General features: G+C 37.4%; 1 protein-coding gene across 2 annotated transcripts; it reads right to left on the bottom strand.

Moving 5' to 3' along the window:
- Positions 1 to 512: 512 nt before the first annotated feature.
- On the bottom strand, positions 513 to 9,304 carry frg1 (FSHD region gene 1). 2 transcript variants are annotated; one of them, XM_026304384.1, is made up of 9 exons: positions 9,173 to 9,304; positions 8,296 to 8,363; positions 7,458 to 7,580; positions 5,560 to 5,617; positions 5,225 to 5,339; positions 3,649 to 3,753; positions 3,451 to 3,542; positions 1,101 to 1,211; positions 513 to 664 (listed from the first exon to the last, which is right to left on the bottom strand). In XM_026304384.1, exons 1-9 carry the CDS (start codon positions 9,229 to 9,231, stop codon positions 628 to 630), a joined length of 768 nt encoding a protein of 255 aa, XP_026160169.1. In that variant the 5' UTR covers positions 9,232 to 9,304; the 3' UTR covers positions 513 to 627. The 2 variants fall into 2 exon arrangements, with proteins under 2 accessions (XP_026160169.1, XP_026160170.1); XM_026304385.1 differs by lacking the exons at positions 513 to 664; positions 1,101 to 1,211 and adding an exon at positions 1,229 to 1,370.
- Positions 9,305 to 17,258: the final 7,954 nt, after the last annotated feature.

The following is a 17,258-nucleotide window of genomic DNA, read 5'->3' as shown; positions in this document are numbered from 1 at the left end:
AGTGATGGAAAGGAACAAAGGAAAGTACTTTCACTGTACTTCCATAACTACAGTTTTTAATTATTTGTACTTTAGTGGTGTATGTCTATTTTATGTTACTTGATGCTGTTAAGACTACATACTCCACTGCATGCCAGAGAAACACTGTACTTTACAAGATTAATCTGAAAGCCTTACTTACTTTGCAGTATTTTAATACACAAATGCAGTAGCTTGTTCAGTTCACAAGATCAAGAGAGGAGGCTGAAATGCAACCTCATTTCAGCTATCCCACATTTAAATTTTTATCTTAGTCACATTAACTCATGATAGTAATTAGTCAGTGTAAATAAATCAGACATTCTGACTTTTCATACAAGCTTAGTTTTTTTACTTGACTAGAATTACCCAGTCAGTTCTCAAAACACATCCAATAACACAAAAAGCAATAAAAGTAAATGATAATAATTTAAGATCAATCCTGAAACTCATAAATGTCAGCACAAAAATGAACCTGGCAGAGTCCAACCATGACAAAATGTACCATGTAATGTTTATTAAAAAATATAAAAAGCATACATCTAGTCAGATCAGACCAAGTTCTTAAAACCATTTACAGACATGGCAGCAATCTGCAATACTGAGTCTTCACTTGCAGTATCTGTCTGCTTTCATTTTGCTTCTCCTGTAATCAAAATAAAGGGATGACATGTTACATTCAGTGTATTTTCTAACACTTTTATTAACCAAAGTATATTCTGAAAATCACGACTTTGAATCTTAAATCAACTATAAACACACGCTAACCTTTTTTAATAATATATTTTACTGTATCAATATAAAAAAAGATTGTTACCTAGAACAGTCTGTGAAAAAACAACTTTGTGAAGTGCTGTTGTCTCATGATAACACATAATAAAAGCATCCTAATCTCACTGCAATGTGAATATAAGGCTTTCTGTCTGCATTTGCAATTTGACGATGCCCTTGTCTTGAACAGTGCACATACAAATCATACTTGATGTGCTTTACATTTAGCACTAATTTGTTTGTTTCAAGTAAAAACACCAAATACCCAAAACACCTTAAAGGAGAAATATATAAAAAGTCTGTTTTCACACCTGTCAAGCAAAGTTTCATGAAACTTCCCATCCATTCTGGCTTTCTTTAGCTTGTAGGCATCTTCCTCATTAACCCTGAGCCGTCGATCTTGAAAACTCTGAAACTTCTTCCTGTAATTCACACAGCAACATTAAAGAAGACGATCACTAAAGGATGTGCAAAGTCAAATTACTCACCATGCCAACCACAAACACAGATTCTCTCTTGAAATTACTGAAATTTTCACAGCTTATCCTTTTCTTGGGAGAACTGACGGAGACCCTAAGCAGCTAAATAAAAAAAAAAAATTCAGATAATGAGCACAAGTATTAACTAAGCAGAGTATTTAAATGTTGACAGTGGCTGCCAAGTTTTAACAGGCTGAGTGGCTAAGCCTGCTAACTGTCACAAATCAGTATATGCAGAACTACTATTTAAATATTCAGCTAACAGTGGGATTTGCAAATTAAGGTAAAACATTTTCAGCTTAAAAACATTGCAGTGTGATAGGCTGTGAGAACATTTATGAATATTTTCCCTTACAAATATTCATATAACAGCTTAAAATAGTCTTATTTCAATGTAAACTCTTAATAAAAAAAAGGTTAAGTATCGTGCCATGAGAGTGCTATAAACATTTCATCAGAAAGTGCTTTAATATTTAGTTTTTCTTTGCTCTGCCTTTGTTTTATGATTCCCAGGCTGCACTCCATCCTAAAAGGCATTTCAGACGCTAAACACTACATCAAGACACAGGCTCAAGGGCAGCCATTATCAGCATGTCAACATGATGAGTCCATTTCCCCAGCATTCATCTAAAACAAATAATAGGGCAGGAACACAAGGCAAAGCATGCCAAGCAAAAACAGCTTCAGACATATTGCCTAGAACGTAATAGGCCACAGACGGGCCGTATATAAAACCCTTGCAGCATCGGAAGCTGAAATGTGGCGTCGCCCGCTTTCTCATCCCACTCTTAACAGTGGACCATCAATTGCAGCTTTAAATGCACAAGATTGATGAGGCGGTAGGGTAAAGGCGAGATCTCCCACACAGAGATGTGATTTTGTTGTCAAAATCTTCTTGGTGCAGACCAACACAATTGTAGATAATAGGAAGGAAATCATTGTTTCCCCCCCCTCAATCGCAGTAAAGTGTTTTAGCAGCACTCATTTCAGAGATGGCTGCAGGGCATACTGTAAAATGTCAAACCATTGTGGAACGCAAGTATAATTAACATGAGAACAGCTTCAAGAAACAATCCACTTCAAAAGTGTGAAACAATAAAAACTTCAAAGATACACCGACACCTACATCATCATCAATACAGTCCAGAAATATAAAATAAGGCAGAATTCAACAGCACAGTCTTTCAAACATTTTGCTGAACATCCTGCTAAGAAAAAAAAAACAAACAAAAAAGAGAACCCAACTACTCATACCAAAAGATCTTGTTTCTCCGTTGAAAACCAAGGTTCACCATGCTGTCTACACTGGACTTTGGAAACATCCTGTAAGCTCATGCTAATGCCTCCAGCCTTCAACTGCTGAGCTATTCCATTCATTACACACGATTTTTGTCATACTTGCCGCTGTGAGTTATATGGATATTGATTATAAGATTATTGTCACTGGTATGTAGACGGCATCAGCATACCCGTGTCTTCATCTGTGAGGTCTTGCTATCTAAACTGCAGAGATATTTAACAATCTGCACTTGGAGCTCATAACCATGACACCACATCTTTGGAGAATCTTGCTTTACAAGATCTTCATGACAACCCCTGAACTAGGGAGGACTATGGTACTGGAATGAGCTGCAACTCACATAAAGTGAGGTATATGAGACCATTTTAATTGGTGTGGTGGGCTCTGTCCGTTTACTGTTCTGACTGAATTAGATCTTTTGTTATCTTGTGTATTTGTAATTTTCCCCTCTGTATTGATTGTACTTGAGAGCTTGATCTCTGATATTTCCTGATCAAGTGAAGTTTTAATTACTTACAAACCTAGTAAAGTATAGAACTTGAAAAAATACACCTAGTTACGTTTTACCTCTGGTTATTTTTTCCATTTGATTTCCCTACTAGATGAAATTAAAATCTAATAATAAAAAATAGTTTGCTAGCTGTGAAGTAAAAATATACAATGTTTCTATTTTTCTGGTCAGTCTGTATTCTGCCAACATTAAAAGTTGTAACAGAAAACTGCCTGACTGTCTCTTAAAATGCACATTAAATACAGCACAAAAAGGAATAACAGTTCATTTCAAAGTTGCAGAGACAATCAGGCTCTAGGTTTCGTTTGTTTTTGATTGAACTGCCTGCTTGTTAAGTCTGTACTAAGTTATACACAGTGGAGGTTACATACACATAATTGACCTCACAGGACTTCACGTTGCCCCGGTCCTCATCTGCAATGTCATCTTTACGCTTGACCTCTCGCTCCGCAGTTGATCTGATCTGTTCAGAAAAAATAAAAATTAAAAAACAGAAATAACGCTGTTCACATGCCTAAAATGAAAGAATTAATATGCAACCTTGTAGAAGAACACAATTTACACATCACCTTCACCATCTCATCATCCCCTGCTATCTTGCTTTTGGCCTCAATGTCCCCACTGTCACTGTAGGAGATGAAACAGCTATTTCCTGCCAGAAGAGCCATTTTGCCCTGAGGCAGAACAGAAAGAAAACAAGCAGTAGATGAGATAGAATTGCAGTGGGACTAGTTGTTGTGACAGGCATGAAAGGTTGCCTGATATTTGATTTAAAAAGAGTCTCCAGGTTGCGTCAGGCATGTTATTTATAGGTTCAACAAAGCACTGAAGCAAGTAATGTGCTACAGTGATAAGGCGGATGCATTCTGAATAATAAATTAGTTGTTCATGACCACAGCTAAGTGTTGTCTCGCAGGGGCTGAACTCTAATCAGCCACAAGGCGAGCCATGAAAGGCAGGAGAGAGCAGTAAAAAAAAAAAAAAAAAAAAAAAAAAAGTGCCTTTGTATATAATATGTCACAAATGCGAAATGTATATGCATATCTACTGCAAAGAGTGGGGTCACTGTGGGCATTCATGGAAATGAAAACATTTACTTACACAAATATGTTTTATAGTACAGGAATGTTTTTTTTCCCCGACATTTAACAGACATAGTTTGAGAAGTTCCAACAAGCAACATTTGACATTTTTGGTTGAGAAATGACTATAGTAATTCCTCGGTTATAAAAATAGGTTGATTAACCAATTCATTTTTAGCTCTACCTGTACCACCACCTGGTACATACAGTATATACTGTACAGTAACATGACCTATAAAGAGATACTGTACAACTCGTCTTCATATATTAGCTATGTGTTTATGCTAGTTTATGTAGCGAGTTATCTAAAGTATATATTTGTACCATCCTAGAAATGTGTTCTCTAACCAGTCTATATTAGTAGTAGTACATTATGAGCTACCGATGACTACAATCAAATTCTTTAAATGCGTCACCATACTTGGCCAATAATGTTTTGTTTTTAAAATGTACGAGTAAGAACTAACACAATCTGAACACAAAACATTCTACACTTTAACGACGTAAAACCTCATTGCACAGTAATAATGTGGAAATAAAAGTCATTAAAGTTGGATATGTGCTGCTTTTGGTTACCACTTAAAAAAACATCAACACATTTAATTGCACTGTTTTCAACAACAAATTTTAGCTGGACTATCTTTTCACACTACAAAGCCACACATTAAAGGCACTAAATAACTGCATTTAGAGGGAAAACAATGCTAGAGTGGCTGTTAAGCATTTGCATCGCAATCATGAAGACAGTTGAAAACAAGTAACATAACTCTTATTTTTGTTACTTCAACTGGGATCGCTTCAGTAGTTAGTGTGGTCAATTTCCCACCCCACCTCCAGTAAGGTCCAATGAAGGCGTGTAAATATTTAAAGGCATTGTTTAATTAGAGCTACAGAGATTATTTGGGTATGAGTTCTATAACAGTAGGGGAGTGCAAAAGACCAAACTTGGACATTTGGACACTGCAATACATTTAACAGGACTATGAGTGGAAAGGAACTTATTCCTATTCACTAATACTGAACAGGGCCAAAATAAGGAAAAGAACCATGAAGATCCACTCACATCCTGAAAGACTGGTTCCCATTGTTCCCTGGAGCCAATAGCATCAGAGCGCCCCACGACCAAACCTTCAGAGTTAATACCCAGGTACTTGCCATAACCAGACTTTAAGGCTATTCTGCAACAGCAAAAATCATCAAACTGAATCATCCCCATGTGTGTGTGTATATGTGTATATGTATACATTGAAATACAGTACAATACTAGTATGTATTTATATACACAATATAATATAGATCCATCATATTAAAAGCTGATGTTGGGTAATACATTTTTTAGTAAAGGATTATCTAAAGATGCAAATACAATGTACAAGCTGTTTGTCTTTGCGTACTCACCGTGTATCTGAGAGCTTGATGGCAGTAAACTGTTCTGGAGGGTCTGGTCCTTCATCATCTGAAACATTTAAGACAATATTTCCCTATAAAAAAATATTAAAGATGTTTGTACTGTGTGCCTTTATCTTGTATTGTTGTGTTCCAGTTGATTTAACATGGGTGTGATAACCTTTTTGATCTGTTCTCAATTTTATCCATATGATTTATTTTGTAAGTTTAATGTTTGTGTAAATGTTTGCCTCATGCCTTTAATGCCCTGTATTCACAAGGTGTCATTGCAAATCAGAGTGATCTAGTCTCACTGGACCACCCCGTATAAATAAATGTGGGATGAATGAATAATTACGATGCATTTGCAGTGAGCCAATGGCTGTGTTAATGATTCAAGATCTTTGACCTGTAACCAAATTCCCAAAATGGATCTTTTAGTTTTGATAGAAAATGTTTTTGCCACACAAAAATGATAATGTACTGTTTACTTATTTACTGTCAATATTGTGTGACACTTAAAATGTGCATAATTTCTTCTCACACCCAGTTTATCTTTGAGACCTGCTTCATTTTTTACTTATGCATCCTTGTAATTAATAATGCAAAGCCCCAGGCTATGCAGTGATGTGCTGATCTGGGTCCAGTTCTTGACCACTGAAACATAAGGAATAAGCTACGGAAGGAAATGATGTGTTGCATTTAAATGCTTTTTTCATACTGTAGTCTCCTGGGCTCATGATTTCACAGGACTCTGATGTGTCTCTCATTAGGCCACTTCCTAACGAAGGACACATTAATAAAGCAGAGGTAAAACATGACATAGCCTCCTTTTTAAAAGGCTGATTATCTTCAGAATCTGTCAGACTGTGGCTCCAAGAGTTGGTAAGAGAACATCTGCATGTTTCCTCTGACCTGAAGGTGAACAGGAACAGGTTTTTAAAGGGCAATATAATCCACAGTGTGTCGTCTATGCCAAAAATCCATTAAAGAGGGGAAAATCTCTAATCTTTACTTCTATACTGCTAGCTCGCATCTTTCATCTCCAAGAAATGAGCTTATGAGCATACAGAGGATGAGGCCCCACTAAAGGAAGTGGGATGTTTCAATCTCCCTGTCATATTCACTGGTTCTCACAGAATGTGAGCTGAATTAATTGTTCATGGTGTGTCTTACCAAGCAGACTGTTTGAATGAGCATAGCTCCTTCAGAAGTGCCTGAAGGCAGATGTGAGTGAAAACTCAAGAGTTAGCTCTGTTCTGTCCTGTTCACCCTTTTCAGTCTGGTGTCTTGATTTACTACTTAAATACTTGCTGCTTTGTGGACTGAAGGCAAAGCCCTCCCTTCATCCTCCAATGCCTGGAGCCTGCAGTGAGCATAACCTCAAAAATAGATTTTAATTTGAATGAAAAACATGACAGCTTACATCTTACATGGTGTGTGTAACCTCATGTATTCAAATAACTTGATATGGTTGAACTAAAACTGAACTGATGTGTGAACACTGAGCTGAATTCCTGAATTCAAAGGATTATTCTGTGCTCCGCTACATACCACTACAAAAATGATCTGCATTGTAGACGTTACACCAAGGTATAGAAAGTGTCAAAATGTTAAATATGTAAAATAGCAGTTATTTCTATAAGAATCCTATTAAAACTTAATATAAAAGAACAAAAAATAAAAAAGTCTTGAGTGGGAACATCAGTACAAAGTGTGCTTGCATAAGCTCAGAAATACACCGTATGTTTCATAGTTGAAAAGTTAGGTGTCCTCTTGCAACATGACAATTTCCACTGAGCTGAGAAAAATGACCAATTTTAGTAAAACCCACAAGAGATGAATGAAGGTGCAGACTTCTCTGAAATAACTTGGTCCAACTCTAAATTAACCTCAGTATGTGGTCTTACCTTTGTGCGGTGCACCGAGTGTGAAGAGCCCAGTATCTAGAGCATGGATGTATGAGTTGTTCTGCATCTCTATGGCAACCATCCCGGTAATTTCCCCAAAGCTGCTGACGGACCACCAGCCACCTGGTGAACACAAAGACCCGTGTCAGAATGTGCGGCAACACATGGCATCACTGTGTGCTTGAAAGTTACCGCAACATTAGGTTGCAATCTTCAGTCTGAGGACATTTTACAGTAAACTGTGCTACATGTTCAGAATTACTAAGAAATATCTTAAAACAAAATCTTAATTTAGAGCTGTACTAGCAAAATTTTAACATAGCATCAGTACACTATCAGAGGGTTTAGATGTTAGAGGAAGTTTCAATATGAATTTAAACCCGTAATTCGTCCTTGCCCAATTTGAATCTAAGGATCTAGGGGCAGAAGGTGTCATATGCCGTAGAGACTGTAAAGTCACTTGAGGCAAATTTGTGATCCTGGGCTAAACAAATTCAGTTTCACTTGACTTTTATATTTTTTCTATCTCTTTAAAAGGTGCAATCTTTGATCCCAAAGTAAACCAAATGGTTGCCCTATAAGCAGATCTGATCACTCTCTGATTAATAGAGGTCATACAAAACTAAGCATATTGGTTGATTTTTACATGTTTGTACAGTGATGAAAAATGTGTTTACATAAGTTATCTCAAACATCTTTAACATTTTTTCTCCTATTACATTCACAACATCCCACCCTGATCATTTCAGACATTCCAGCAAGACATTCACTGCTTAGTGGTTAGATCACTGAGACAAAAAACATCTTGTTAGCTTATATGTTCAGAAGGTACACAGACCAATAATATCAGGCTTGTCTGCTTCATCTGTCGCTTTTCTCTTCTTGTCTTTGTGCTTCTTCTTTTTCCTACAGGGGAAAAACAAAAACAACTACTATGACAAAAAATGTCTTACACATACCCATGAATTCAAGACTCTCAAACTGTTAAGTTCTGAAAAGTTAATATATATTACTTAAAATACAACTCCAAGGCTTGTCTCAAATCTGAAGACTTTTAATGAATTTTGTGGTACTGTTACATAAATTCAAAACAAAACTACATTTTTTGTTAAGAAAGCTTATTTAAATTTAGATTTCTGCACCAGAGTCAATAAACAGCTTGTAATTGCTGAATTCTAATTGAACACATGTGGATACCATGTTGATCAGATTTTTTTGTTGTTCTTTGTGTTAATGATAAAATATCATAATGTGGACGTTACAAATCGTTATGAGAATATGCCTGTACTTCTGATAGCGAAACACATTCAATCTAAACAGCTTGTATTATCATTTCTCATTATTTTGTCCATCGTTTCTCTAGTTACATATAACGTTATATACTATAGCTAATTATATATAACTATATAACGTTATTGTGTTGTTGCTGAAGTTAACGTTACCTACCAATGGTTATTAGCTATTAGCATGTGCTAACGTGTCACCTAACCTCTGACAACCTAGTGACCTTGGTTATTGGTTATTTTAAAGTTAGTTAGCTAACAGCTGAAATAAAAACAAGGCGCTAAAAAGAACCTTAGTTTTCCGTGACTTTGTTGTTGTAGCTAGTGTAACGTTAGCTTATGCTGGCATAGGTTGCAGAAACACGCTCAGTTAGCCATTTACAATATTACAGGCAATACCGATTAGTCCTGCGAAGTAAGAGAAAAACCTACCCTTTGTTAAGACCTTTCAAAACAAGTTTAGTTGGTTTTACTTGTGAATATTCAGCCATTTCTTCACCTAGCTAGCTAGTACTTCGAACGGCTACAAGCAAACACAGAGGCGTGTTCAACAAGGACGGTGGCCGCACAGGGACATTTAAAGTCGTTTTCAAAACTCATCCCGCATTCAGCATGTGAAAGTATTTATCTGCAAGGTGCTTTAATGTCAGCCAAAGAAGCTTAATGCGCAAAAGTCACTGTGTTAAAACAGTTAACTTACTACTAGACTGGTTCACTGACTGTAACTTGTATATCAGAATAAATTACATAGTAACAATGGTACATGTGTGCAGCAAATTACTGTTGTAGCCGGTCAAGGTGAATTCATTTGTACACAGCTGAGCAGTTTAGTCCCGTGATTGAAGATCTAGGAGTTGGGCCTGCCAGAAGCCAAGACATCTTTCTGATATACAGATCAGTTTTTGCACTTTCTGTTAATCTTTGTTTTCAGATTGAAACAATGTTAGAAGTCCCACCCAGTCTTTGTGAATTAAATAACCTATAACCTAACCTAACCTAGATGTGGTATTGCTTGACTGGCACACAGGATATCCATCCATCCATCATCTATACCTGCTTATTCCTTAACCAGGGTCACAGGGATCTGCTGGAGCCTATCCCAGCTCTCTTTGGGTGAAAGGTAGGGGTCCACCCTGGACAGGTCACCAGTCCATCACAGGGCCACATAGAGACACAACAACCTCACACACTCACACTCACTCCTGTGGGCAATTTAGAGTCACCAATCAACCTGACATACATGTTTTTGGACTGTGGGAGGAAACCAGAGTACCTGGAGAAAACCCACACAAGCACAGGGAGAACATGCAAACTCCACACAGCAAGGCCCTTGCCAGGTTTCGAACCATGAACATTCTTGCTGTGAGGCAGCAGTGCTTCAGTATGTCATTGACCTCATTTTCCATTCTGGATTTTGATTGGGCTATAACAACCTGTAACCCGAGGAGAGTAAAAAGACAGGATGGGAAATATACTCGCAGACCTTGATCTGATAGTTGTACCCATGCAATTTTTCCTAATCTACAACTGAGTGATTTCTATATTTCCATTACACTGTCAAGGTAACTACAAGAGAATAATCACTGCTGACATTCAACATAATTTTCATTACACTGAATGCATTTTGGCCTTCGTTCATACATCAGATTTAGTCAAAGCAGATCATAAATCATAAGACTCATTTCCTTTTATGTATCAGGATACAAGTCAGGGTCTTAAGAAGTGCCATTTGTCTCGTTTTGCCTGCACACACACACACATACACCCACTAAATGTTAAATGTTCTCTAAGTCATACCCTTAGACCCTACCTTCAAATGCAAAAATAGGTACACCAATCAACTGGTAAAATATGCCAGAGGGCTGACCCCGAGAATGGTGTCCTCATATAACTGTTTATGCTAATGTTGCCTCATTAAACAGGATTGGCCTAATCATGAGCCTGTGACATGAGGTAATAAATCACTCGTGGACACTGTCAAGAAGAAAAATAAATTAGACAGTAGCCTGTGTTATCTGCTCACTGCAGTAAAACTCAATTGGTAAGAACTCTATCATTCAACTGAAAAAAAAAAGGCCATTTTGCAGAAATACTGACAGAAGCTGCCCCAAACCAGCCTGACTAACCATAGTGACTCCAGTACAAAATATGTCTTAACTGATGCAGGAGAGAAACGACTGCACTACCCCAGTGAGAGCTGTGGTGTTGCTGTGCTTGAGGAAAAGTTTGAGTGTGGGAGATTAATCTGGTCATAAAAGCCCCGTAAGCTTAAAGGACATTAGCCAGCGAGGTTTTCAGAAGTCATGAATCAACATTTTACACTGACCTGTACTCATACTCTTTCTGTTATTTATCAAATTCAGTGATACTTTGACAGCTATCCCTGTTGTTGATGGGATTAAACAGTCATAAGTTGTACTGAGAGAGCTGAGTGGTTAAGCCCATAAGTACTTAAAAAGAGCTGAAAGATGACAGTGTCAAGCAAAATGGTAACACACACAGTTACCTAACACTTCAGACCCCCGCTATAAAAAAATATGCTATACAGAACCCTATCATTGCCAATTAATATAAAAATGCCAAAGGTTTACCTTTACTCAGGGTTTCCAGATTGTCATTTGTAAATAATGACTTCATTTCCACATAATACATTTTTATTTATATTTATTATCACGGTTATACAGATATATTGGTTTTAAAGCTGTTAAAAAGAATTATATCTGAGCTGCCAGATTGTAGTACCTTTTGAATTGACCCTTTCTGTTTTAGTTCCATATTTCTAATACAATAATAAATGTTCACATTTCTTTCAAATAAGCCCTCAAGTTTGTATTTATATGTTTCAACATTAATCAGTCACCATTTTTTCATCCATAGCCATTCAGTGTTTCTATGTTCTGTAATTACCTTTGTAGGAACTTTTAATTACCGGCCGCTGGAGCTGGATTAAGACTGCCTACCCATGCATGAGGAAATGCATTTAATCATCTGTGCATGTAATCCAGCTTTACTGTTCTTAATTTATCTCAGCGTCCTTGTTTACGATGGACTCTAAAAAGCTTTATCAGAGTTGCTGCTGGTTCAAACAGAAGAAGTCAACTCCTTTTTTATAGTAAAGCAGTGAAAGGAAATGCAATATGTTTGTTATTGAGTAGCTGTTTGCTGTACATTTAAGCACACATGATGTTACCATCATTAGCCATAGGTGTCACTAAATAATCAAGAAAATGTTAATGATTTTAAGTTGAAAGTCTGTCTATGGATTATAATCATCCACTAAGCCTTAGTAAAGCATTTGAGAATTGATAAAAATGTTCATTTTAAGGGGCGACATATTAGAAGATTGCTCCAATCCAACACAATGACATCCTGCATCACTGAATGCTTCAAGCCATCAATACAACAAAGCTGACATGCAAGGATCTAAATATTATAGGACCAATGAAAGTGACATCCTAAATCAATTTCTAAGCAGTTGGCAGAAAAATACTACTCTGAGAAGAAATGAAAAACACCCATTACTTATACCTACTATTTATCACTTCACAGGCACTTCACATCAGTGTTAATGCTTTGTCGTTACAAAGACAAGCTTAATGCAGTGACTGAAAACCCTCTTCATAGCATGTAGGGTGATACAAGTTATGCAAACAATGAAACAGTATGACACCCCTGCAGTTGAAAGGTTATTTCTGTCATCTGGTGAAGGATGATTTCATTCAGGAACGCTTCTGTGTCCTTTGTGTCTTTCATGTCCTTGTTAAAGTGCCTTTCGTCTAACAAGTCTGCTTGCTCCATTAGCTGCCTTTCAGCTGTGAAAAAACACATTTATCATCCTTTATATATACTGTACAAAACCCACAACAGCACCGACAAGGAATTAGCACTTTCTGGTTGAAGTGTATCTCTAAATCAGAATAAAACCAATAAAACATGGAAGCTTTGTATTGGATTTGAGGTTGCTCATTTTTGTCTGTCTGCTGATCTGGCCCTGAAATTTTGTACAGATATTAATATTCTCCAGAGAATCAATCCTAATGAATACTGGCAATATAATAAAAACGGTCACGAATGATGCAACAGTAGGAAAATTCTTCAGTGACTTCAGAGGCTGAATCCTAATTGCAAACTGAATAATACTGATTTTTTTTACTAACACCAACTTTTGAGAGCTTAAAACCAAATAATAATTTTCTTGTAATATAAACACAAAATATACTTGCTAAGGATTCCTTACATTTGGTTATTTGAGAACTGCAACCTGAACCCGATTGCTGGAGGAGCTAATAAAATAATTTGAGCACCTCTCTGGAGCCTTTTCTAATTACTCCTCTCATGGCCTTGTCTCTCCCCATGTTTGTTTCAGCAGTTTTTCTTATTTTCTAGTTTTTTTCTATTTTCTGCAAAAAAACTTTAACTCACGAAGTCACTTCTGTCACCCCCACCCTCCATCTCACCCCTGTCACCCCTGTCACCTCCACCCCTGAATCCCTCATGTCCTACATCTGTCACATATAATCCTACAGTGGGGATTTCGGTGATAGGAGGTTAAGTTGCTGACAGTGTGGAGCAGGTGTTTTCATAAGTGGCAGCATGCTGTTACATTGCACTATGGCCACACTCTCACTTTGTCAATGTCATCACTCCTTCACAGTGTGTTTCCTCTGGTTTTGTGGTGTGTGTTTGTACCGGCTGCGGGAGTTTATGATGTGGGCAACATCTGAGAGAGGGAGACAGATGAAGATGGATCATGTAGCACCGTGCCCAGAGGCTCATAGTTAAAAATGGTGTAATGATATAATTTCCTGAGTGACACCGAGGAGGAGAAGGAGGTGGTGGACAGGTGAAGAATTCATATGTATGGCCTGTTTTTAGACATTTAGTCAATAACGTGTGGTTATTTTCCCTCTATAGTTCATTTAATTGATGACAATATTTAGGTAAGACGTGAAATAAATAACAGTTCATAAAAAAGCTTAATTAATGACAGTTAAATCTTATTTATCATTCCTTAATGGCAGTTTCACAATAACAGCATGAAGGTTTCTGCAATATATTCAGGCTTCACTTGACGAAAATTACCTGTCACACCGCAATTTTGTGATTGAATATTGCACCTTAGGTTGTGACTGAACACAGAGTGAAGGCTCTTTGGAAGAGAAAGTGCTAAACAGGCATTGTTACTTTTGGATTATTAAATAAAAGGCCAAAAAACATTTATTAAGTAAAGACACACAATTAAAAAGATTAACTTGAGAAGTGCAAAGAGAACTATTTATCCTTGGATGAATAGAGTGCCTGCCTTAGTACTTTTCATGGTGGACTGGATTGCAGTATTGCTTGACTTCATGGAGCTCTGGGTCTGGAAATTGACTACAGTCTACAGTCATTTAGAGGTCTTATGGCAATTTCACTGCAGGTTATGGAAGAGAGGACTTCCGCAAATGGATAAACACCTGTGACATTTCCTTTCAGCCCCATGTTCAAGGTTAACAGTTTCCACTCTACCCTTTTTTTTTCTCCTTTGTTGCTAGATATTTAATGCTTCCCCTTAGCTTTAAATCTCACTGTGCTGAATGTTCTTCCATTATTTTAGATCTGAATTCACATGGATGACACACTGCGTTTTGCTTTCGACAAATGGCTTAATTTAAAGTGTAGATATCGACTGTGATATGTTTGAATTATAGTTTACCAATATCTCTCAACAAAATGTCATGTGAACCCAGTGGCCATATTTCCTTACTATAAATGTACTAGATATCATGCTGAATCATGTAGAGCGTGTTCAGTATGTTAAAATGACAGCCATGTACTGCAGTGTGCCCTCAGCGTAGAAGAAACTGCACTTTAAAGACTCCAAAAACATAAACCATCATCTACCAATGACCTCTTTCAAACATATGTTACTCATCAGTGTTATAGAGGGTATAAAAGATGTTGAAAAATTTTACAGCCTTTTACAACCTGCTGCCCTTGAAGAGTGTGTTCTGTGCCAGGTTTTATAAAAAGCACACTGACATCTGTGTAATTATAAACTTCCTGAAACCAGTTATTTTGTGTGCCACTGAAAATAAAATGCTTTTTGGTAAAAACAACAACAAACAAAAATTATCTATACAGCTAGACAGGGCATTGCAGAATTGTTCCGTGTATTTTTCAGGTTTAAAATGATGACCTGTACACATCTCCATCTCTGTCTGGTTCATTGACAACTGCTGAGGTTTATGCTCTGAATGGTAGTGCTTACTCTCTGTGGCTCTGCTCTGCTGGTTTTACACAGTCTTGTTCTTGCTTCAGAGCTCCCCAAATCCCTGCTTCACTCTTTCTGTCACCCCCCCATCTTTCCACTCTATGCTCTATGCTCACTATCTACACAGTCCTTTCAACCCCGTCTTCACAGACCTTGAGATTGCCTTCCATCAGTTGTGAATGTTAAAAGAGACTAATTTATTACCCAGTATGGGTTCCTCTGCAGCAGGGCTGAGGTAGGCACTCGGGCTGCATGAATGACTCAAGAAGTCTTGCAGTTTTGCAGACTTTCACTGGGTGGCAGTATACACACACGACTTTGTGCGTCAAGTACAAGCCAGCTAATGCCCTGCCTGACATGATCCCCACTGATCACAATTTGCCAATGTGAATTTTAGGCAGCATTCAATAATGACTCAAAATGAGATATTTTTGAGTCATGCATATATGTATGATTCAGACGAAAAGGAAGATTTTACTTTGCTTTAAGAATGTGTTTATTTCTGCCACACATCAGCTGACGAGAAGTAAATCTAATAAAAACATTGGTCTAAAATGACAATTTTCATTATTAACACATTCTAACAGTCACTTGATTCCCATGTACTGATACTAACAACATACCACACAGGAGGTAGCAAATAAATTGCATTATTTACACACTCTGTGGGTGGTATATTCTCTCTCTCTAATTATTCCTGCTCTTAATAAACTAATTGTGCCCTTTATGTTTTGGATTAAATTTAAATGAAGGGTTTGTAGTGTATCAACATAATATGAATGCTGCTTCGCATCAAACATTTCACCTCCGATACCTAACCTCACTGATGGTCTCTGTCATTTTCTACATTACTCGCTGTGGCCATGCAGAATCACGTCAAAAAGCCTCTCAGAATGTGAAGGGAGTTGCTGAATAATTCACAGTCTTGTGTATTTTTAAACTCATCCTTACATTTATAATGCAGAGAAATTTGAATCATATGACAGTGAGACGCTGTTAATCTTTCAGTGTCTGCACATCTCTGCAGGCTTTTATCGGTGAATCACTGCCAGTTAGCAAATACACAGGATGCACTCACACACACATACATCTGTACAAAGTGAGATTTGTAAGCCTGTGTGCATTTCCTTCTAAAGCAAGCACAGATGGCCTCTCATCTTTCTAAGAGAGAGGAGTTACTCAATTTGACATCACCTGCTACAATCAGGAGTAATGGAGAACAAGAGTCCACCCATGGCTTTGAATCAGCTCCAAAAATGACCAGTGCAGAGAGAATTTTTCATCATCATTTGAACGATTTAAAGCTACCGTGTCTCTTTAATTAAAGACACCTCTAATTATTATGCAGTATACTGTATATGGCACAGTGAAGCGAGAGGAGATGGAAAGAGATGGGACATTAAATCACCAGCTGAATCTGAAGCAGGTTTGAATCCACAGTCTCACTAGCATATGGTAATCATGCAATGAACTGTTGTCAGTTGTGGTCTCTGCAAGCTTTTCTCCATAACATATTGCAATGGGTCTGGCCCTACTGTGTTAGCTTTGGCACACATATACCTTCTCTACAACATATATCACTCTCTGTGAAACAAATGACTGTTTTCATAATTCATACTGAATCACACAAACATACACACTCAGATTTGAACAAACAAAAAAAAAAAATACAGGGTGTTTACATCTCTCTTTGTAAATGTCACTTACTAAACAAATTTGTCAATGACAACAGATAACTTTTGACTTAATGTAGCACATTCAACTCTCAATATAAAGCACTGTGTTTGTACATTTGCAATGTATACAGGTAAAAAAAAAAGAGTGGCATTGTAGGTGAGATTTACAAGTCCACTGTGTTTTACTGCATTACATGTTTTAGGGGAATTTAACGCCACACTGAGTTTTGACAAACATTCATTCTGAGCATATAGACATCTGTTTGCAGATTTCTGACTTTACAGTATTCACTCATGATAACTAATATGACTCAGGAAGTTAAGGAAGAAGGACTGGAAGTGAATTGCTTCGTCCACAACATTCACAGGATTACCTTCAACTGTTGACAAAAACAGGATCCATCCATCCATCCATCTTCTATACCCGCTTTTCCTGTTCAGGGTCACGGGGATCCGCTGGAGCCTATCCCAGCTCTCTCTCGGGTGGAAGGCAGGGGTACACCCTAGACAGGTCACCAGTCTGTCGCAGGGCAAAAACAGGATCATATATCAAAATCAAAAGTGAATCATGGCACACTATGAGGCTGCA

This window comes from Mastacembelus armatus, chromosome 1 (assembly GCF_900324485.2).
Source record: "Mastacembelus armatus chromosome 1, fMasArm1.2, whole genome shotgun sequence".
Lineage (NCBI taxonomy): Eukaryota > Metazoa > Chordata > Actinopteri > Synbranchiformes > Mastacembelidae > Mastacembelus > Mastacembelus armatus.
The sequence above is the reverse complement of the archived record's forward strand: the minus strand, read 5'-3'. Positions and strand labels throughout refer to the sequence as shown.

Bases quoted from the DNA above. Each gene is read 5' to 3' on its own strand.
- frg1 (XM_026304384.1), bottom strand. From the start codon at position 9,231: ATGGCTGAATATTCACAAGTAAAACCAACTAAACTTGTTTTGAAAGGT. The intron at 8,364-9,172 runs GTAGGTTTTTCT...TTTCCCCTGTAG, and splicing joins TTGAAAGGTCTTAACAAAGG to GAAAAAGAAGAAGCACAAAG. The intron at 3,543-3,648 runs GTGATGTGTAAA...TTTTCTGAACAG, and splicing joins GGGATGATGAGATGGTGAAG to ATCAGATCAACTGCGGAGCG.